Source organism: Oncorhynchus masou, unplaced genomic scaffold (genome assembly GCF_036934945.1).
Source record: "Oncorhynchus masou masou isolate Uvic2021 unplaced genomic scaffold, UVic_Omas_1.1 unplaced_scaffold_2158, whole genome shotgun sequence".
NCBI classification, from domain to species: domain Eukaryota; kingdom Metazoa; phylum Chordata; class Actinopteri; order Salmoniformes; family Salmonidae; genus Oncorhynchus; species Oncorhynchus masou.
In genome coordinates this window covers 60419-83646 of record NW_027008635.1, presented here as the reverse complement: position 1 = coordinate 83646, position 23228 = coordinate 60419, and the positions used below count along the sequence as shown (strand labels likewise).

General features: G+C 49.2%; 1 protein-coding gene across 1 annotated transcript in view; it reads left to right on the top strand.

The window, feature by feature from the left end:
* Positions 1–2533: 2533 nt before the first annotated feature.
* The window catches only part of LOC135533019 (lysosomal-trafficking regulator-like), a gene marked incomplete at its 5' end in the record, with an annotated part of 31275 nt that continues 10580 nt past the window's right edge, over positions 2534–23228 (top strand). Inside the window, 8 exons of the mRNA XM_064960419.1 lie at positions 2534–2570; positions 11324–11568; positions 11698–11764; positions 11878–12034; positions 13355–13495; positions 19850–20067; positions 20278–20508; positions 23050–23194. Of these exons, the coding sequence (XP_064816491.1) occupies positions 2534–2570; positions 11324–11568; positions 11698–11764; positions 11878–12034; positions 13355–13495; positions 19850–20067; positions 20278–20508; positions 23050–23194 (1241 nt within the window). The remainder of the gene's footprint in view (positions 2571–11323; positions 11569–11697; positions 11765–11877; positions 12035–13354; positions 13496–19849; positions 20068–20277; positions 20509–23049; positions 23195–23228) is intronic.

The window sequence follows — 23228 nt, the reverse complement described above, 5'->3', positions numbered from 1 at the left end:
GGTGGACTAAAGAGCACAGGGTCTCCTGCTAGCCTTCCACACCACCAAGGTAGGGTGGACTAAAGAGCACAGGGTCTCCTTCCACACCACCAAGGTAGGGTGGACTAAAGAGCACAGGGTCTCCTTCCACACCACCAAGGTAGGGTGGACTAAAGAGCACAGGCTCTCCTGCTACCTTCCCCACCACCAAGGTAGGGTGGACTAAAGAGCACAGGGTCTCCTTCCACACCACCAAGCTAAAGAGCAGCCTTCCACACCACCAAGGTAGGGTGGACTAAAGAGCACAGGCTCTCCTGCTACCCTTCCCCACCACCAAGGTAGGGTGGACTAAAGAGCACAGGGTCTCCTGCTAGCCTTCCACACCACCAAGGTAGGGTGGACTAAAGAGCACAGGCTCTCCTGCTACCCTTCCCCACCACCAAGGTAGGGTGGACTAAAGAGCACAGGGTCTCCTTAAAGAGCCCTTCCTGCTAGCCTTCCACACCACCAAGGTAGGGTGGACTAAAGAGCACAGGGTCTCCTGCTTGCCTTCCACACCACCAAGGTAGGGTGGACTAAAGAGCACAGGGTCTCCTCCACACCACCAAGGTGCTAAAGAGCCAGGCTTCCACACCACCAAGGTAGGGTGGACTAAAGAGCACAGGGTCTCCTGCTACCCTTCCACACCACCAAGGTAGGGTAGACTAAAGAGCACAGGGTCTCCTGCTAGCCTTCCACACCACCAAGGTAGGGTGGACTAAAGAGCTAAAGAGCACAGGGTCTCCTGCTGGCCTTCCACACCACCAAGGTAGGGTGGACTAAAGAGCACAGGGTCTCCTGCTGGCCTTCCACACCACCAAGGTAGGGTGGACTAAAGAGCACAGGGTCTCCTGCTAGCCTTCCACACCACCAAGGTAGGGTGGACTAAAGAGCACAGGGTCTCCTGCTACCCTTCCACACCACCAAGGTAGGGTGGACTAAAGAGCACAGGGTCTCCTGCTGGCCTTCCACACCACCAAGGTAGGGTGACTAAAGACTAAAGGTAGCACAGGGTCTCCTGCTAGCCTTCCACACCACCAAGGTAGGGTGGACTAAAGAGCACAGGGTCTCCTGCTGGCCTTCCACACCACCAAGGTAGGGTGGACTAAAGAGCACAGGGTCTCCTGCTACCCTTCCACACCACCAAGGTAGGGTGGACTAAAGAGCACAGGGTCTCCTGCTAGCCTTCCACACCACCAAGGTAGGGTGGACTAAAGAGCACAGGGTCTCCTGCCTTCCACACCACCAAGGTAGGGTGGACTAAAGAGCACAGGGTTCCACACCACCAAGGTAGGGTGGACTAAAGAGCACAGGGTCTCCTGCTGGGTAGGGTGGACCACAGGGTTCCACACCACCAAGGTAGGGTGGACTACAGAGCCCAGGGTCTCCTGCTAGCCTTCCACACCACCAAGGTAGGGTGGACTAAAGAGCACAGGGTCTCCTGCTGGCCTTCCACACCACCAAGGTAGGGTGGACTAAAGAGCACAGGGTCTCCTGCTGGCCTTCCACACCACCAAGGTAGGGTGGACTAAAGAGCACAGGGTCTCCTGCTAGCCTTCCACACCACCAAGGTAGGGTGGACTAAAGAGCACAGGGTCTCCTGCTAGCCTTCCACACCACCAAGGTAGGGTGGACTAAAGAGCACAGGGTCTCCTGCTGGCCTTCCACACCACCAAGGTAGGGTAGGACTAAAGAGCACAGGGTCTCCTGCTGGCCTTCCACACCACCAAGGTAGGGTGGACTAAAGAGCACAGGGTCTCCTGCTGGCCTTCCACACCACCAAGGTAGGGTGGACTAAAGAGCACAGGGTCTCCTGCTACTCCTTCCACACCACCAAGGTAGGGTGGACTAAAGAGGGGTCTCCTGCTAGCCTTCCACACCACCAAGGTAGGGTGGACTAAAGAGCACAGGGTCTCCTGCTGCCTTCCTTCCACACCACCAAGGTAGGGTGGACTAAAGAGCACAGGGTCTCCTGCTGGCCTTCCACACCACCAAGGTAGGGTGACTAAAGAGCACAGGGTCTCCTGCTAGCCTTCCACACCACCAAGGTAGGGTGGACTAAAGAGCACAGGGTCTCCTGCTAGCCTTCCACACCACCAAGGTAGGGTGGACTAAAGAGCACAGGGTCTCCTGCTACCTTCCACACCACCAAGGTAGGGTGGACTAAAGAGCACAGGGTCTCCTGCTAGCCTTCCACACCACCAAGGTAGGGTGGACTAAAGAGCACAGGGTCTCCTGCTAGCCTTCCACACCACCAAGGTAGGGTGGACTAAAGAGCACAGGGTCTCCTGCTAGCCTTCCACACCACCAAGGTAGGGTGGACTAAAGAGCACAGGCTCTCCTGCTGGCCTTCCACACCACCAAGGTAGGGTGGACTAAAGAGCACAGGGTCTCCTGCTACCCTTCCACACCACCAAGGTAGGGTGGACTAAAGAGCACAGGGTCTCCTGCTAGGTAGGGTGGACTAAAGAGCACAGGGTCTCCTTCCACACCACCAAGGTAGGGTGGACTAAAGAGCACAGGCTCTCCTGCTGGCCTTCCACACCACCAAGGTAGGGTGGACTAAAGAGCACAGGGTCTCCTGCTAGCCTTCCACACCACCAAGGTAGGGTGGACTAAAGAGCACAGGGTCTCCTGCTGGCCTTCCACACCACCAAGGTAGGGTAGACTAAAGAGCACACAGGGTCTCCTGCTGGCCTTCCACACCACCAAGGTAGGGTAGACTAAAGAGCACAGGGTCTCCTGCTAGCCTTCCACACCACCAAGGTAGGGTGGACTAAAGAGCACAGGGTCTCCTGCTGGCCTTCCACACCACCAAGGTAGGGTGGACTAAAGAGCACAGGGTCTCCTGCTAGCCTTCCACACCACCAAGGTAGGGTGGACTAAAGAGCACAGGGTCTCCTGCTAGCCTTCCACACCACCAAGGTAGGGTGGACTAAAGAGCACAGGGTCTCCTGCTACCCTTCCACACCACCAAGGTAGGGTGGACTAAAGAGCACAGGGTCTCCTGCTAGCCTTCCACACCACCAAGGTAGGGTGGACTAAAGAGCACAGGGTCCTCCTGCTAAAGCCTTCCACACCACCAAGGTAGGGTGGACTAAAGAGCACAGGGTGTCCTGCTAGCCTTCCACACCACCAAGGTAGGGTGGACTAAAGAGCACAGGGTGTACTGCTGGCCTTCCACACCACCAAGGTAGGGTGGACTAAAGAGCACAGGGTCTCCTGCTAGCCTTCCACACCACCAAGGTAGGGTGGACTAAAGAGCACAGGGTCTCCTGCTGGCCTTCCACACCACCAAGGTAGGGTAGACTAAAGAGCACAGGGTCTCCTGCTAGACACCACCAAGGTAGGGTAGACTAAAGAGCACAGGGTCTCCTGCTGGCCTTCCACACCACCAAGGTAGGGTAGACTAAAGAGCACAGGGTCTCCTGCTGGCCTTCCACACCACCAAGGTAGGGTAGACTAAAGACTAAAGAGCACAGGGTCTCCTGCTGGCCTTCCACACCACCAAGGTAGGGTGGACTAAAGAGCACAGGGTCTCCTGCTACCCTTCCACACCACCAAGGTAGGGTGGACTAAAGAGCACAGGGTCTCCTGCTGGCCTTCCACACCACCAAGGTAGGGTGGACTAAAGAGCACAGGGTCTCCTGCTGGCCTTCCACACCACCAAGGTAGGGTGGACTAAAGAGCACAGGGTCTCCTGCTGGCCTTCCACACCACCAAGGTAGGGTAGACTAAAGAGCACAGGGTCTCCTGCTAGCCTTCCACACCACCAAGGTAGGGTGGACTAAAGAGCACAGGGTGTCCTGCTAGCCTTCCACACCACCAAGGTAGGGTGGACTAAAGAGCCCAGGGTCTCCTGCTGGCCTTCCACACCACCAAGGTAGGGTGGACTAAAGAGCCCAGGGTCTCCTGCTGGCCTTCCACACCACCAAGGTAGGGTGGACTAAAGAGCCCAGGGTCTCCTGCTGGCCTTCCACACCACCAAGGTAGGGTGGACTAAAGAGCCCAGGGTCTCCTGCTGGCCTTCCACACCACCAAGGTAGGGTAGACTAAAGAGCACAGGGTCTCCTGCTAGCCTTCCACACCACCAAGGTAGGGTGGACTAAAGAGCACAGGGTCTCCTGCTGGCCTTCCACACCACCAAGGTAGGGTGGACTAAAGAGCCCAGGGTCTCCTGCTGGCCTTCCACACCACCAAGGTAGGGTGGACTAAAGAGCCCAGGGTCTCCTGCTGGCCTTCCACACCACCAAGGTAGGGTGGACTAAAGACTAAAGAGCAAAGAGCAGGGTCTCCTGCTGGCCTTCCACACCACCAAGGTAGGGTGGACTAAAGAGCACAGGGTCTCCTGCTACCCTTCCACACCACCAAGGTAGGGTAGACTAAAGAGCCCAGGGTCTCCTGCTGGCCTTCCACACCACCAAGGTAGGGTGGACTAAAGAGCCCAGGGTCTCCTGCTGGCCTTCCACACCACCAAGGTAGGGTGGACTAAAGAGCCCAGGGTCTCCTGCTGGCCTTCCACACCACCAAGGTAGGGTAGACTAAAGAGCCCAGGGTCTCCTGCTGGCCTTCCACACCACCAAGGTAGGGTGGACTAAAGAGCACAGGGTCTCCTGCTGGCCTTCCACACCACCAAGGTAGGGTAGACTAAAGAGCACAGGGTCTCCTGCTGGCCTTCCACACCACCAAGGTAGGGTAGACTAAAGAGCCCAGGGTCTCCTGCTGGCCTTCCACACCACCAAGGTAGGGTAGACTAAAGAGCACAGGGTCTCCTGCTGGCCTTCCACACCACCAAGGTAGGGTAGACTAAAGAGCACAGGGTCTCCTGCTGGCCTTCCACACCACCAAGGTAGGGTAGACTAAAGAGCACAGGGTCTCCTGCTGGCCTTCCACACCACCAAGGTAGGGTGGACTAAAGAGCACAGGGTCTCCTGCTACCCTTCCACACCACCAAGGTAGGGTAGACTAAAGAGCACAGGGTCTCCTGCTAGCCTTCCACACCACCAAGGTAGGGTGGACTAAAGAGCACAGGGTCTCCTGCTGGCCTTCCACACCACCAAGGTAGGGTGGACTAAAGAGCACAGGGTCTCCTGCTAGCCTTCCACACCACCAAGGTAGGGTAGACTAAAGAGCACAGGGTCTCCTGCTGGCCTTCCACACCACCAAGGTAGGGTGGACTAAAGAGCACAGGGTCTCCTGCTAGCCTTCCACACCACCAAGGTAGGGTAGACTAAAGAGCACAGGGTCTCCTGCTACCCTTCCACACCACCAAGGTAGGGTGGACTAAAGAGCACAGGGTCTCCTGCTACCCTTCCACACCACCAAGGTAGGGTGGACTAAAGAGCACAGGGTCTCCTGCTAGCCTTCCACACCACCAAGGTAGGGTGGACTAAAGAGCACAGGGTCTCCTGCTAGCCTTCCACACCACCAAGGTAGGGTGGACTAAAGAGCACAGGGTCTCCTTCCACACCACCAAGGTAGGGTGGACTAAAGAGCACAGGGTCTCCTGCTGGCCTTCCACACCACCAAGGTAGGGTGGACTAAAGAGCACAGGGTCTCCTGCTAGCCTTCCACACCACCAAGGTAGGGTAGACTAAAGAGCACAGGGTCTCCTGCTGGCCTTCCACACCACCAAGGTAGGGTGGACTAAAGAGCACAGGGTCTCCTGCTAGCCTTCCACACCACCAAGGTAGGGTGGACTAAAGAGCACAGGGTCTCCTGCTAGCCTTCCACACCACCAAGGTAGGGTGGACTAAAGAGCACAGGGTCTCCTGCTACCCTTCCACACCACCAAGGTAGGGTGGACTAAAGAGCACAGGGTCTCCTGCTGGCCTTCCACACCACCAAGGTAGGGTAGACTAAAGAGCACAGGGTCTCCTGCTACCCTTCCACACCACCAAGGTAGGGTGGACTAAAGAGCACAGGGTCTCCTGCTGGCCTTCCACACCACCAAGGTAGGGTAGACTAAAGAGCACAGGGTCTCCTGCTAGCCTTCCACACCACCAAGGTAGGGTGGACTAAAGAGCACAGGGTCTCCTGCTAGCCTTCCACACCACCAAGGTAGGGTAGACTAAAGAGCACAGGGTCTCCTGCTACCCTTCCACACCACCAAGGTAGGGTGGACTAAAGAGCACAGGGTCTCCTGCTGGCCTTCCACACTAAGAGAGCACAGGGTCTCCTGCTACCTTCCACACCACCAAGGTAGGGTAGACTAAAGAGCACAGGGTCTCCTGCTGGCCTTCCACACCACCAAGGTAGGGTGGACTAAAGAGCACAGGGTCTCCTGCTAGCCTTCCACACCACCAAGGTAGGGTAGACTAAAGAGCACAGGGTCTCCTGCTACCCTTCCACACCACCAAGGTAGGGTAGACTAAAGAGCACAGGGTCTCCTGCTTCCCCACCACCAAGGTAGGGTGGACCTTCCTGCTACACACCACCAAGGTAGGGTGGACTAAAGAGCACAGGGTCTCCTGCTGGCCTTCCACACCACCAAGGTAGGGTGGACTAAAGAGCACAGGGTCTCCTGCTGGCCTTCCACACCACCAAGGTAGGGTAGACTAAAGAGCACAGGGTCTCCTGCTGGCCTTCCACACCACCAAGGTAGGGTGACTAAAGAGCACAGGGTCTCCTGCTGGCCTTCCACACCACCAAGGTAGGGTGACTAAAGAGCACAGGGTCTCCTGCTGGCCTTCCACACCACCAAGGTAGGGTGGACTAAAGAGCACAGGGTCTCCTGCTAGCCTTCCACACCACCAAGGTAGGGTGGACTAAAGAGCACAGGGTCTCCTGCTAGCCTTCCACACCACCAAGGTAGGGTGGACTAAAGAGCACAGGGTCTCCTGCTGGCCTTCCACACCACCAAGGTAGAGTAGACTAAAGAGCACAGGGTCTCCTGCTGGCCTTCCACACCACCAAGGTAGAGTAGACTAAAGAGCACAGGGTCTCCTGCTGGCCTTCCACACCACCAAGGTAGATAGTGCACAGGGTCTCCTGCTGGCCTTCCACACCACCAAGGTCTTTTGTAGACACCACCAAGGTAGAGTAGACTAAAGAGCACAGGGTCTCCTGCTGGCCTTCCACACCACCAAGGTAGAGTAGACTAAAGAGCACAGGGTCTCCTGCTGGCCTTCCACACCAGGGTTGATAGTGCAGCATCTCCCCATCTTTTGTAGATGTGTATTTGTTCTTTATTTCTACTTAACACAAATATAAAAACGCAACATGTAAAGTGTTGGTCCCATGTTTCATGAGTTGGAATAAAAGATCCCAGAAATGTTCCATATGTACAAAAAGCTTGTTTCTCTAAAATGTTGTGCACAAATGTGTTTACATCCCTGTTTAGTGAGCATTTCTCCTTTGCCAAGATAATCCATCAGCCTGACAGGTGTGGCATATCAAGAAGCTGATTAAACAGCATGATCATTACACAGGTGCACCTTGTGCTGGGGACAATAAAAGGCCGCTCTAAAATGTGCAATTTTGTCACAAACAATAACACAGAGGTCTCAAATTTTGAGGGAGAATACAATTGGCATGCTGACTGCAGGAATGTCCATCAGATAATGTAATGTTCATTTCTCTACCATAAGCCGCCTCCGTCGTTTTAGAGAATGTGACCTCACAACCGCGTGTATGAAGTCGTGTGGGCGAGCGGTTTGCTGACGTCAATGTTGTGAACAGAGTGCCCCGCGGTGGGGTTATGGTATGGGCTGGCAGGAACAGAGTGCCCCCTGGTGGAGGTGGGGTTATGGTATAGGCAGGCAGGCAGGCAGGAACAGTGCCCCCTGGTAGAGGTGGGGTTATGGTATGGGCAGGCAGGCAGGAACAGAGTGCCCCCTGGTGGAGGTGGGGTTATGGTATGGGCAGGCATAGCTACGGACAATGAACACAATTGCATTTTACCGATGGCGATTTAAATGCATAAAAATACCGTGACGAGATCCTGAGGCCCTTTTGTTTTTATGGTTTCTGTACAGATGTACAGTTGAAGTCAGAAGTTTACATACACTTAGGTTGGAGTCATTAAAACTTGTTTTTCAACCACTCCACACATTTCTTGTTTACAAACTATAGTTTTAGCAAGTCGGTTAGGACATCTACTTTGTGCAGGACACAAGTCATTTTTCCATCAATTGTTGACAGACAGATTATTTCACTTATAATTAACTGTATCACAATTCCAGTGGGTCAGAAGTTTACATAAACTAAGTTGACTGTGCCTTTAAACAGCTTGGAAAATTCCAGAAAATTATGTCATGCTTTAGAAGCTTATAATAGGCTAATTAATATAATTTGAGTCAATTGGAGGTGTACCTGTGGATGTATTTCAAGGCCTACCTTCAAACTCTGTGCCTCTTTGCTTGACATCATGGGAAAATAAAATAAAATCAGCTAAGACCTCAGGAAAAAAAATGCAGACCTCCACAAGTCTGGATCATCCTTGGTAGCAATTTCCAAACGCCTGAAGGTACCACGTTCATCTGTACAAACAATAGTACGCAAGTATAAACACCATGGGACCACGCAGCCGTCATACCGCTCAGGAAGGAGACGCATTCTGTCTCCTAGAGATGAATGTACTTTGGTGCGAAAAGTGCAAATCAATCCCAGAACAACAGCAAAGGACCTTGTGAAGATGCTGGAGAAAAAGGTACTAAAGTATCTAATATATCCACAGTAAAAAATGAGTCCTATATCGACAACCTGAAAGGCCGCACAGCAAGGAAGAAGCCACTGCTCCAAAACCGCCATAAAAAAAACAGACTACGTTTTGCAACTGCACATGGGGACAAAGATCATACCTTTTAGAGAAATGTCCTCTGGTCTGATGAAACAAAAATAGAACTGTTTGGCCATAATGACCATCGTTATGTTTAGAGGAAAAAGGGGGTGGCTTGCAAGCCGAAGAACACCATCCCAACCGTGAAGCACGGGGGTGGCAGCATCATGTTGTGGGGGTGCTTTGCTGCAGGAGGGACTGGTGCACTTCACAAAATAGATGGCATCATGAGGGAGGAAAAGTATGTGGATATATTGAAGCAACATCTCAAGACATCAAGTTAAAGCATCTCAAGTTAAAGCTTGGTCGCAAATGAGTTTTCCAAATGGACAATACTTCCAAAGTTGTGGCAAAATGGCTTAAGGACAACAAAGTCAAGGTATCGGAGTGGCCATCACAAAGCCCTGACCTCAATCTTCAATCCTATAGAACATTTGTGGGCAGAACTGAAAAAAGCGAGCAAGGAGTGCGAGCAAGGAGGCCTACAAACCTGACTCAGTTACACCAGCTTGTGGAAGGCTACCCAAAATGGAATACCTATGTGAGAATGCTGTTCATCGACTACAGCTCGGCATTTAACACCATAGTACCCTCCAAGCTCGTCATCAAGCTCGAGACCCTGGGTCTCGACCCCGCCCTGTGCAACTGGGTACTGGACTTGCTGACGGGCCGCCCCCAGGTGGTGAGGGTAGGCAACAACATCTCCACCCCGCTGATCCTCAACACTGGGGCCCCACAAGGGTGCGTTCTGAGCCCTCTCCTGTACTCCCTGTTCACCCACGACTGCGCGGCAACGCACGCCTCCAACTCAATCATCAAGTTTGCGGACGACACAACAGTGGTAGGCTTGATTACCAACAACGACGAGACGGCCTACAGGGAGGAGGTGAGGGCCCTCGGAGTGTGGTGTCAGGAAATAACCTCACACTCAACGTCAACAAAACTAAGGAGATGATTGTGGACTTCAGGAAACAGCAGAGGGAACACCCCCCTATCCACATTGATGGAACAGTAGTGGAGAGGGTAGTAAGTTTTAAGTTCCTCGGCGTACACATCACAGACAAACTAAATTGGTCCACTCACACAGACAGCATTGTGAAGAAGGCGCAGCAGCGCCTCTTCAACCTCAATAGGCTGAAGAAATTTGGCTTGTCACCAAAAACACTCACAAACTTCTACAGATGCACAATCGAGAGCATCCTGGCGGGCTGTATCACCGCCTGGTATGGCAACTGCTCTGCCCACAACCGTAAGGCTCTCCAGAGGGTAGTGAGGTCTGCACAACGTATCACCGGGGGCAAACTACCTGCCCTCCAGGACACCTACACCACCCGATGTTACAGGAAGGCCATAAAGATCATCAAGGACAACAACCACCCGAGCCACTGCCTGTTCACCCCGCTATCATCCAGAAGGCGAGGTCAGTACAGGTGCATCAAAGCTGGGACTGAGAAACAGCTTCTATCTCAAGGCCATCAGGCTGTTAAAAACAGCCACCACTAACATTGAGTGGCTGCTGCCAACACACTGACTCAACTCCAGCCACTTTAATAATGGGAATTGATTGGAAATTATGTAAAATATATCACTAGCCACTTTAAACAATGCTACCTAATATAATGTTTACATACCCTACATTATTCATCTCATATGTATACGTATATACTGTACTCTATATCATCTACTGCATCCTTATGTAATACATGTATCACTAGCCACTTTAACTATGCCACTTTGTTTACATACTCATCTCATATGTATATACTGTACTCGATACCATCTACTGTATCTTGCCTATGCCGCTCTGTACCATCACTCATTCATATATCTTTATGTACATATTCTTTATCCCCTTACACTGTGTATAAGACAGTAGTTTTGGAATTGTTAGCTAGATTACTTGTTGGTTATTACTGCATTGTCGGAACTGGAAGCACAAGCATTTCTCTACACTGGCATTAACATCTGCTAACCATGTGTATGTGACAAATAAGATTTGATTTGATTTGATTTTAATCTTATGATCCACTGGGAATGTGATGAAAGAAATAAAATAAATAAAAGCTGAAATAAATCACTCTCCCTACTATTATTCTGACATTTCACATTCTTAAAATAAAGTGGTGATCCTAACTGACCTAAAACAGTGAATTATTACAAGGATTAAATGTCAGGAATTGTGAAAAACTGAGTTTAAATGTATTTGGTAAAGGTGAATGTCAACTTCAAACTTCAACTGTATTCCCTTTCATGTTCTAATCCATAAATAAATCCATGAATTTATTTAATTTGACTGATTTCTTTATGAAATGTAACTTGGTAAATTTAATTAAATTGTTGCATGTTGCATTTATGTTTTTGTTCAGTATGTAATATCCTGGCTAGCATTTTGTAGCATGTAGCAATGCTAGTGGAAAGTGATTGTATCAGCTAGCATAACATAACACAATACTGAGCTGCAGCTAGCTAAAAAGTGATGGCTTAAGTATTTCACATGCAATAAAACTAGATTTTACATTTCCGTAGTTCCGTGATGACGTGTACCACAACATCCTGACCTCCGACCTCCCCAACCTCCTGGAGTATGGTAACATCACGGCGTTAACACACCTGTGGGGCTCGGGGCAGATCAGTAACTTTGAGTACTTGACGCACCTCAACAAACACTCTGGGCGGAGCTTCAACGACCTGATGCAGTACCCTGTCTTCCCCTTCATACTGAAGGACTACATCTCAGAGACACTGGACCTGGGGGACAGCTCCATCTACAGGTCAGTTGTAGTACTAACACGGTTAGCTCAGGGTCAGTGTTATAACGAACCAACGTGCTAATTGGACCAAAGAAAAACAGAGAACAGGAAGTTTGACCTTTTCATTCTCTCTTTTTGGACTGTTTTCAGGAACCTGAACAAGCCCATAGCAGTCCAGTCTAAAGAGAAGGAGGATCGCTATGTGGACAATTATAAGGTAAACCGCTCAAAGCAGCCTTACTGTGTTACTGCTTCTCTTGGATACGAGGCCAGTTTTTCAAACGTTTTCATTACACACGTCGCATAAACTGGAGTTTCTACCTCTTCCAGTATCTGGAGGAGGAGTATCGTAAGGGAGCGCACGATGACGACCCCATGCCTCCTGTCCAGCCGTACCATTACGGATCTCACTACTCCAACTCTGGCACTGTACTACACTTCCTGGTTCGCATGCCTCCATTCACCAAGATGTTCCTGGCCTACCAGGGTAAGACACCCACACAGATGTGTACTTCTAATGTAGCTCTCTTCTTTTAGGAATAGCTATTTTCATTCAGCAGCATATGAAAGATCACTGCCATCTGTGTTGTTATTAGCATGATCCTGAGGCTGATCACTGCCATCTGTGTTGTTATTAGCATGATCCATTTATCTTCCTCTCAACCTGCATGAGGACTCCCCCTCTCCTCTCCCATTTATCTTCCTCTCGTTGCTCCTCTCTGACTCCCCCTCTCCTCCTCTTCCATTTATCTTCCTCTCGTCCTGCTCCTCTCTGACTCCCCCCTCTCCTCCTCTTCCATTTATCTTCCTCTCGAGAATTTATCAACGCCCTGATCTATTTATCTTCCTCTCGTCCTGCTCCTCTCTGACTCCCCCTCTTCTCCTCTTCCATTTATCTTCCTCTGATCTCCTCTCTGATCCAATGGCTGGCATGCATCAATTTATCTTCCTCTCGTCCTACTCCTCTCTGACTCCCCCTGCTTCCTCTGATACTCTCCTCTTCCATTTATCTTCCTCTTTCTCTCCCCCTTTCTCATTTATCACTCCCCCTCTTCTCCTCTCCCATTTATCTTCCTCTCGTCCTTCTCTCTGACTCCCCCTCTCCTCTTCCATTTATCTTCCTCTTCCTGCTCCTCTTCTCATTCTATCTTCCTCTCAACCTCTCGTCCTGCTCCTCTCTGACTCCCGCCTCTTCTCTGACTCCCCCTTCCCTGCTCCTTCTGACTCCCCTTCCTCTTCCATTTCTCTTCCTCTCAACCTCTCGTCCTGTTCTCTCTGACTCCCCCTCTCGTCCTGCTCCTCTCTGACTCCCCCTCTCGTCCTGCTCCTCTCTGACTCCCCCTCTCCTCTTCCATTTATCTTCCTCTCGTCCTGCTCCTCTCTGACTCCCCCTCTCCTCTCTCCATTTATCTTCCTCGTCCTGCTCCTGACTCCCCTCTCGTCCTGCTCCTCTCTGACTCCCCCTCTTCTCCTCTTCCCATTTGTCTTCCTCGTCCTGCTTCTCTCTGACTCCCCCTGCTCCTCTTCCATTTATCTTCCTCTCTGCTCCTCTCTGACTCCCCCTCTCCTCTTCCATTTATCTTCCTCTCAACCTTTCATCCCGTTTCTCTCTTCCTCTGCTCTTGTCTTTCTGATGCTCTTCCTCCGAAGCCTCTCATCTTCGTTGATAGAAGTGTAATTGAATTCAGAAGCGGTGGTTCACAAGGCAATGAAAGGAAGCCTGCTCATTCACCAAGATAAAGACACTGTGTCGGTCCTGTATCATCAGAACACAGGTTTAATTAGTGTGTGTGTTTGTGTGTTGCAGACCAGAGCTTTGATATCCCTGACCGGACGTTCCACTCTATGAATACAACATGGCGTCTCTCCTCGTTCGAGAGCATGACTGACGCCAAGGAGCTAATACCAGAGTTCTTTTACCTCCCGGAGTTCCTGGTCAACAGAGAGGGTAGGAGAATAGACCACACACACAGACCTCTGTAACACAGAGTGCCTACCAGAGTTATATTACCTCTCAGAGTTCCTGGTCAACAGAGAGGGTAGGAGAATAGACCACACACACAGACCTCTGTAACACAGAGTGCCTACCAGAGTTATATTACCTCTCAGAGTTCCTCGTCAACAGAGAGGGTAGGAGAATAGACCACACACACAGACCTCTGTAACACAGAGTGCCTACCAGAGTTATATTACCTCTCAGAGTTCCTCGTCAACTGAGAGGGAAAGACGATATGATAATGGTGCCGGAGGGGATGGCTGCCATTTACGAGGTCCTAGCTATTTTGTTGTTTTTCCCCCACATTTTTTGTAATTTCTTTACTTTCTGTACATAATGTTGCTGCTACCATCTCTTATGACCAAAAAGAGCTACTGGACATCAGAACAGAGATTACTCACGTCGAACTGGACAAAGATTTTTCTTTAATGAGTCTGACCTTGAAAGATGTACTCCTTTGTCGAGACAAGGCCCAAATCCCTGTCATCAACGTGAAGAAAATACAGAGAAAAGGGGAGGGCGGGGTGTCTTGTAAGAATTTGCCGGCGAGTAGGTAGTTGGAATCATTGGAAAACAAACTGTACGATCTACAATTAAGACTATTCTACCAACTGGGCATTCAAATCTGTAATATCTTATGTTTCACCGAGACGTGGCTTAACGACGACACAGATAATATAGATCTGGCTGGCTTCTCAGGACAGAGCAGCTACGTCAGTCAGGGGCCGGGGTGTGTCTTTGTCAATAACAGCTGGTGCGCAATGTCTAATATTAAAGAAGTATTGAGGTTCTGCTCGCCTGAGGTAGAGTACCTCATGATAAGCTGTAGACCACACTATCTACCAAGAGGAGTTCTAACCTGTGTGGCTCAGTCGGTAGAGCATGGCGCTTGCAACGCCAAGCGTCGTGGGTTCGATACCACCCATATGTAAAAGTAGTGGCCCCAGCCGACTTGTAAGTCGCTGGACAAAAGCGTCTGCTAAATGGGATATATTTATATTTATTTATATTCTCATCTATATTATTCGTAGCTGTCTATTTACCACCACAAACCGATGCTGGCGCTAAGACTCCACTCAATGAGCTGTGTAAGGTCATAACCAAACAAGAACATGCTCATCCAGAAGTGGTGCTCCTGGTGGCCGGGGACTTTAATGCAGGGAAAATTAAATCAGTTTTACCTCATTTCTACCAGCATGTTAAATGTGGAACCAGAGGGAAAAAACTCTCTAGACCACCTTTACTCAACACAGAGACGCATAAAGCTCACCCTTCATTTGTCAAATCTGACCATAATTCTATCCTCCTGATTCCTGCTTACCAGCAAAAACTAAAGCAGGAAGTACCAGTGACTCGCTCAATACGGAAGTGGTCAGATGACGCGGATGCTACGCTGCAGGACGGTTTTGGTAGCACAAACTGGAATCTGTTCTGGGATTCATCCAATGGCATTGGGGAGAGACCAGTCACCAGCTTCATCAATAAATGCATTGACGATGTATTTCCCACAGTGACTGTACGTACATATCCCAACCAGAAGCCATGGATTACAGGCAAAATCTGCACCGAGCTAAAGGCTAAAGCTGCCGCATGTAGTGGGACAATAATCTGGACGTTTATAGGAAATCCTGCTATGCCCACAGACATTCCATCGAACAGGCAAAGCGTCAATACAGGACTAAGATTGAATCATACTACACAGGCTCTGACGCTCGTCGGATGTTGCAAACTATTAAAGACTACAAAGAAAAACTCAGCCACGAGCTGCCCGGTGACGCGAGCCTACCAGATGAGCTTAATGCCTTTCTATGCTCGCCGTGGCAAGCAACACTGAAGCATGCATGAGAGCACCAGCTGTTCTGGATGACCGTGTGATCACGTCCGTAGCCAATGTGTGCAAGACCTTTAACTTATGGGCAGGTAGCGTCCCCACCTGGCCAGAGTGCAAAATACTAAATTCAAATATTTAACATTCTTGGAAATATGTGTTACACATCAAAATAAAGCTTAACTTGTTAATCCAGCCACTGTGTCAGATTTCAAAAAGGCTTTATGGCGAAAGCTCACCATGCTATTTTCTGAGGACAGCGCCCCAGCAGGCAGGTGCGACACAAAAGTCAAAAATTGCGATATAATTAATTCCTTTGAAGATCTTCTTCTGTTGGCACTCCAAAATGTCCCAGAAACATCACAAATTGTCTTTTTGTTCGATAATGTCCTTTATATCCCAAAAATGTCCATTTATTTGGCGCGTTTGATTCCGAAATACACCAGTTTTAACTCGCCCAACATGCCTACATAGTATCTAATAAGTTACCTGTAAACTTGGTCCAAACATTTCAAACAACGTGCCGAATCCAACCTCAGGTACCCTAAATCGTAAATAATCAATTAAATTTAAGACCGAATAAACTGTTTCTAATACCGAATAAAAACAATGTGGCGCTCGCTCCTGTTCACCCGCATCAAAACAGTAGACTCCACCTGGAGTGATACTTACAATGAATAGCACTACTTCTTCATTTCTCGAAGGAAAAACATCCAACAATTTCTAAAGACTGTTGACATCTAGTGGAAGTCATAGGAGCTGCAACCAGGCTCCTAATAATAAGGGTGTCCCATAGAAACCTATTGGAAAATCCTATGACCTCAATAGACCTTTTTCCCCTTGAAAGTTTGTCCTCTGAGTTTCCCCTGCCATATCAGTTCTGTTATATTCACAGACATTATGTTAACAGTTGTAGAAACTTCAGAGTGCTTTCTATCCAAATCAATCAATTATATTCATATCCTAGCTTCTGGGCCTGAGTAGCAGGCAGTTTACTTTGGGCACACTTTTCATCCAGAAGTGTAAATACTGCCCCCTACCCAAGAGAGGTTAAACAGGTACACATTCACAAAGCCGCGGGGCCAGACAGATTACCAGGACGTGTACGCAGAACATACCAACTGGCAAGTGTCTTAACTGACATTTTCAACCTCTCGCTGACCGAGTCTCTAATACCTACATGTTTCAAACAGACCACCATAGTCCCTGTGCCCAAGAATGTGAAGGTAACCTGCTGAAATGTTTACCGACCCGTAGCACTCACGTTGGTAGACATGAAGTGCTTTGAAAGGCTGGTCATGGCTCACGTCAACTCCATCATGCCGGAAACCCTAGACCCAGTCCAATTCGCCCCAACAGATCCACAGATGATACAATCTCAATCACGCTCCACACTGCCTTTTCCCACCTGGGCAAAAGGAACACCTATGTGAGAATGCTGTTCATTGACTACAGCTCAGCATTCAACACCATAGTGCCCACAAAGCTCATCACTAAGCTAAGGAACCTGGGACTAAACACCTCCCTTTGCACCTGGATCCTGGACTTCCAGACGGGCCGCACCCAGGTGCTAAGGGTAGGTAACAACACGTCTGCCATGCTGATCCTTAACACTGGGGGCCCTCAGGGGTGTGTACTTAGTCCCCTCCTGTACTCCCTGTTCACCCACAACTGCGTGGCCAAGCATGACTCCAACACCATCATTGACTTTGCTGATGACACAACAGTGGTAGGCCTGATCACAGACAACTATGAGACGGCCTATAGGGAGGAGGTCAGAGACCTGGCAGTGTGGTGCCAGGACAACAACCTCAATGTGAGCAAGACAAAGGAGCTGATCGTGGACTATAGGAAAAGGAGGGCCGAACAGGCCCTCATTTAACATCGATGGGGCTGAAGTGGAGCAGGTTGAGTTTCAAGTTCCTTTGTGTCCATATCACCAATGAAGTATCATGGTCCAAACACACCACGACAGTCATGAAGAGGGAACAATAACACTTTTTCCCCTCAGGAGATTGAATATATTTGGCATGGGTTCCCAGATCCTCAAAATGTCTACAGCTGCACCATCGAGAGCATCCTGGCCGGTTGCATCACAGCCTGGTATCAACTCCTCGGCATCCAACCGTAAGGCGCTACAGAGGGTAGTGCATATGGCCCAGTACATCACTGGGGCCAAGCCTCCTGCCATGTACGATATATACTAGGCGGTGTCAGAGGAAAGCCCTGAAAATGGTCAAAGACTCCAGTCACCCAAGTCATAGTTTGTTCTCTCTGCTATGCCGGAGCGTTAGGTCCAAAAGGATCCTTAACAGATTCTTCCCCCAAGCCATAAGACTGCTGAACAATGAATCAAAATGGCCACCCGGACCATTTACATTGACCCCACCCTCCCGTTGTTTTTACACTGCTGCTACTCACTTTTTATATTATCTATGCACAGGCACTTTACAAATGACCTCGTCTAACCTCTACCCCCAGGACATTGCCTCTGTAACAGTACCCTCTGTATATTGCCTCGTTATTGGTATGTCATTTTCTTGTGTAACTTTTATTTATTTTATTTTCACTTTTGTTTATTTAGTAAATCTTTTCTTAACTATTTCTTGAACTGCGTTGTTGGTTAAGGGTTTGTAAAGTAAGCATTTCACTAAGGTTGTATTCGGCGCATGTGACAAATTCCATTTGATTTCATCCATAATCTTTGGTTGTTTAGTATTCCCAAACTGGGGTATGCACACTCGTTGGCACCAAGGATCTTTTTCTCTCATGAATGATGTGAATCGAGGATTTACAAGGACTCCGCAACTATGTTCAATGTGCGGTACAAAATTGAGGCTATGATTAGGAAGTTGTAGCTGTTCTCTGCCGGCATTGACAAGGACAAGCTAAAGTTTTAAGAGGGTGTGAACGATGCTGACTGGGTGTAGACAAAGAAGAGCTCTGCAGTTGGAACCAAAACATTTCAAAGGCCACAAGTTGATCAACTGTCAAAGCAGAATTACTTTCCCATTGTTCCTCAACTGTAGTGTTTGGGGCGGCAGGGTAGCCTAGTGGTTAGAGCGTTGGACTAGTAACCGAAAGGTTGCAAATCCCCGAGCTGACAAGGTCAAATCCTGCCCCGAGCTGACAAGGTACAAATCTGTTGTTCTGCCCCGAACAGGCAGTTAACCCACTGTTCCTAGGCCGTCATTGAAAATAAGAATTTGATCTTAACTGACTTGCGGCTAGTAAAATTAAAACCGACTGAGCCACACAGGACTAAGGAATAAGAATTTGATCTTAAATTTGATCTTAATTTTAACTGACTTGCCTAGTAAAATTAAAAAAAAAAAAAAAAAAAAAAAAAAAAAAAAAAGTACAATTTTATAGCTCAGTCTCTACTTTTATCTAATGTAAAAAACACAAATTCTAATTTTGCTACATAAGACCAAATCGAGCCGGTTGGTCGCATATTAGCAGTAAGCAATGTTTTACAGTAGACGCCCATATTAGCCGCCTCATATTAGCAGTAAGGAATGTTTTACAGTAGACGCCCATATTAGCAGTAAGGAATGTTTTACAGTAGACGCCCATATTAGCAGTAGACGCCCATATTAGCAGTAAGGAATTTTTACAGTAGACGCCCATATTAGCAGTAAGGAATGTTTTACAGTAGACGCCCATATTAGCAGTAAGGAATGTTTTACAGTATTAGCAGTAAGGAATGTTTTACGCGCCATATTAGCAGTAAGGAATGTTTTACAGTAGACGCCCATATTAGCAGTAAGGAATGTTTTACAGTAGACGCCCATATTAGCAGTAAGGAATGTTTTACAGTAGACGCCCATATTATCAGTAAGGAATGTTTTAAGGAATGTTTTACGGTAGACGCCATATTAGCAGTAAGACACCCATATTAGCAGTAAGGAATGTTTTACGGTAGACGCCATATTAGCAGTAAGGAATGTTTTACGGTAGACGCCCATATTAGCAGTAAGGAATGTTTTACGACGCCATATTAGCAGTAAGGAATGTTTTACCCATATTAGCAGTAAGGAATGTTTTACAGTAGACGCCCATATTAGCAGTAAGGAATGTTTTACAGTAGACGCCCATATTAGCAGTAAGGAATGTTTTACAGTAGACGCCCATATTAGCAGTAAGGAATGTTTTACAGTAGACGCCCATATTAGCAGTAAGGAATGTTTTACAGTAGACGCCATATTAGCAGTAAGGAATGTTTTACAGTAGACGCCCATATTAGCAGTAAGGAATGTTTTACAGTAGACGCCCATATTAGCAGTAAGGAATGTTTTACAGTAGACGCCCATATTAGCAGTAAGGAATGTTTTACAGTAGACGCCCATATTAGCAGTAAGGAATGTTTTACAGTAGACGCCCATATTAGCAGTAAGGAATGTTTTACAGTAGACAGTAAGGAATGTTTTACAGTAGTCTCCTTTTCCCTTTCCAATGTGTCCTCTGTCTTCCTCCAGGTTTTGACTTTGGTGTGCGTCAAAACAGTGAGCGTGTGAACCACGTCAACCTGCCGCCCTGGGCGCGGAACGACCCTCGTCTCTTCATCCTGATCCACCGCCAGGCCCTGGAGTCAGACCAGGTCTCTCAGACCCTCTGTCAGTGGATTGACCTGGTGTTTGGGTTGAAACAGAAAGGAAAGGCAGCTGTACATGCCATCAACGTGTTCCACCCTGCTGTGAGTAGCTGTTTATGCCTGGGCCATATATATCCCACCAAACGGAAGGGAACAGAGAGGGCCTGGATTGGGACAACAAAACAAATTAAGTGTTTTACCGTTGCAAAACGTTTTCGTGTGTGAGCATGACCTTGGACAAGAAGAGACATCAGCTTGTATTTGAACTGTTTGACAAGTTTGTCAAGTTGATTTTTCTCCCCTCGTCCGTAGACATATTTCGGTATGGACGTTTCGTCAGTGGAGGACCCGGTGCAGCGGCGTGCTTTGGAGACCATGATCAAGACGTACGGACAGACACCCAGACAGCTGTTCTCTGCATCCCACATCAGCAGGGCTGGACCCAGACTCATTATGGAGGGAGAGCTTCCTGCTGCCATGGGCCTCCTGGTGCAGCTGGCCTTCAGAGAGACCAGGGAACAGGTCAAAGATATAGTTTACCCGGTAGGTTAAAGGTCAGGTGTTACGGCCTCCTGGTGCAGCTGGCCTTCAGAGAGACCAGGGTCATCAATGGGTTTTGAAAGATATAGTTTTGAGATCTTCCCATAGGTAGGTCAAAGTTCAAGCTGCAGAGTTATGGGGGGCGGCAGGTAGCCTAGTGGTTAGAGGGGAGGGGCCAGGTAGCTGTGGTGCAGCTGGGTAGCCTTGGTTAGAGAGGGTCACAGGTAGCCTAGTGGTTAGAGTGTAGGGGTGGCAGGTCAAAGATATAGTAGCCTTGGTTAGAGTGTAGGCAGGTGGCCCAGGGTAGAGTTAAGGCAGGTAGCCTAGTGGTTAGAGTGTAGGCAGGTAGCCTCCTGGTGCAGCAGGTAGCCTAGTGGTTAGAGAGTAGGAGGGGTACCAGGGTCATCCAATGGGTTAGAGTGTGAGAGGTAGCCTAGTGGTTAGAGAGGGGGAGGCAGGTAGCCTAGTGGTTAGAGTGTAGGGTCAGCTGCCAGTTTAGAGTGTAGGGTCTTAGTGGTTAGAGTGTAGGGTCAGCCCAGTAGTGTACCCGATAGGGGTCAGCAAGTTCAGTGGTTAGAGTGTAGGGCCTAGTTCAAGCTGCAGGGTAGTTAGTGGTTAGAGGTAGGGCGGCAGGTAGCCTAGTGGTTAGAGGGGGGCAGGGGCCTAGTGGTTAGAGTGTAGGGTCAGCAGGTAGCCTAGTGGTTAGAGGGGTGGTTAGGGTAGGGCGGCAGGTAGCCTAGTGGTTAGAGGGGTTAGAGGGGGCAGGTAGCGGTAGGTAGCCTAGTGGTTAGAGGGGAGCAGGTAGCCTAGTGGTTAGGTAGCCTAGTGGGTTAGAGGGTAGGGGCGGCAGGTAGCCTAGTGGTTAGAGGGGGAGGTTGGTGGGGTTAGAGTGTAGGGACGGCAGGCAGCCTAGTGGTTAGAGGGGTGGGTTGGGTTAGAGGTAGGGGACAGCAGGTAGCCTAGTGGTTAGAGTGTAGGGGCGGCAGGAAGCCTAGTGGTTAGAGCGTGGTGGGGTAGGGTAGCCTAGTGGTTAGAGCCTAGTGGTTAGAGTGTAGGGACGGCAGGAAGCCTAGTGGTTAGAGTGTTGGGGCAGCAGGAAGCCTAGTGGTTAGAGCGTTGGGGCGGCAGGTAGCCTAGTGGTTAGAGTGTAGGGTCAGCAGGTAACCTAGTGGTTAGAGTGTAGGGTCAGCAGGTAACCTAGTGGTTAGAGTGTAGGGTCGGCAGGTAGCCTAGTGGTTAGAGTGTAGGGTCGGCAGGTAGCCTAGTGGTTAGAGTGTAGGGGGGCGGCAGGTAGCCTAGTGGTTAGAGCGTTGGGCGGCAGGTAGCCTAGTGGTTAGAGCGTAGGGCGGCAGGTAGCCTAGTGGTTAGAGTGTAGGGGCGGCAGGTAGCCTAGTGGTTAGAGTGTAGGGGGCGGCAGGTAGCCTAGTGGTTAGAGTGTAGGGTCAGCAGGTAGCCTAGTGGTTAGAGTGTAGGGGCGGCAGGTAGCCTAGTGGTTAGAGTGTAGGGCGGCAGGTAGCCTAGTGGTTAGAGTGTTGGGCGGCAGGTAGCCTAGTGGTTAGAGTGTAGGGGCGGTAGCAGGTAGCCTAGTGGTTAGTGGTTAGAGTTAGGGGCAGCAGGAAGCCTAGTGGTTAGAGTGTAGGGGGCAGGTAGCAGGTAGCCTAGTGGTTAGAGTGTAGGGTCAGCAGGTAGCCTAGTGGTTAGAGCGTAGGGTCAGCAGGTAGCCTAGTGGTTAGAGTGTAGGGGAGGCAGGTAGTCTAGTGGATAATATATGGCAGGTAAGTGTAGAGTGTCGGGTCTCCCTAGAAACACCTTGGTTGCTAAGTGGACTACATGACGATTTAATTGAAGTGAAATGATATGGTTAATCTGGGTGGGCTATGGTTAGTGCTGTTGAATAATCGGTCCTAGTGGTTAGAGTTTCTCTCTTTTAGAGTTTCTAGCCTAGTGGTTAGAGTCTTTGGTTTCTCTCTTTCTTGGTCTTTCAGCAGGTCTTGGTTAGAGTTTAGCTTGGTTAGAGTTAGGGGGGCAGGTAGCTAGTGGTTAGGAGTGTAGGGTCAGCAGGTAGCCTAGTGGTTAGAGTCTTTCTTTTAGAGTTAGGAGGTGGCAGGTCTAGTGGTTAGAGTGTCAGGTAGCCTAGTTTACTAGTCAGGTAGTATACTTGGTTAGAGTTACTAGGAACAGGTAGTCTTGGTTATAGTGTGTAGGGGACACAGGTAGTATACTAGTGGTTAGATTTCTTAGTCTTTTAGAGTGTAGGGGACACAGGTAGTCTTGGTTAGGAACAAGGGGACACATCTTTGGTTAGAGTTAACAAGGGGACACATCTCCTTTTAGGAACAAGGGGACACATTATACTAGGAACAAGGGGACACATTTAATTTTATTAGGAACAAGGGGACACTCTTTCAAACACTTGTGGACTACAAGGTGACTTTTATTATCTGAAATTATCTCTCCCTGGCTCTCAAGGGGACTCTTGATATCTCTCTCTTTATCTCTTTCTGTCTCTCTTTCTCTTTCTGTCTCTCTTTCTTTCTTTCCCAGAGTCCCTTGTCCTGGATCAAGGGCCTGAAGTGGGGTGAGTATGTGGGCTCCCCCAGCTCTCCAGACCCTGCAGTGTGTTTCAGCCAGCCCCATGGAGAGAGGTTTGGGTCTCTACTGGCTCTCCTACCAGAGCCATCTGTGGACTGTCACATTATATTAACTTCTGCCTCATGATGGAT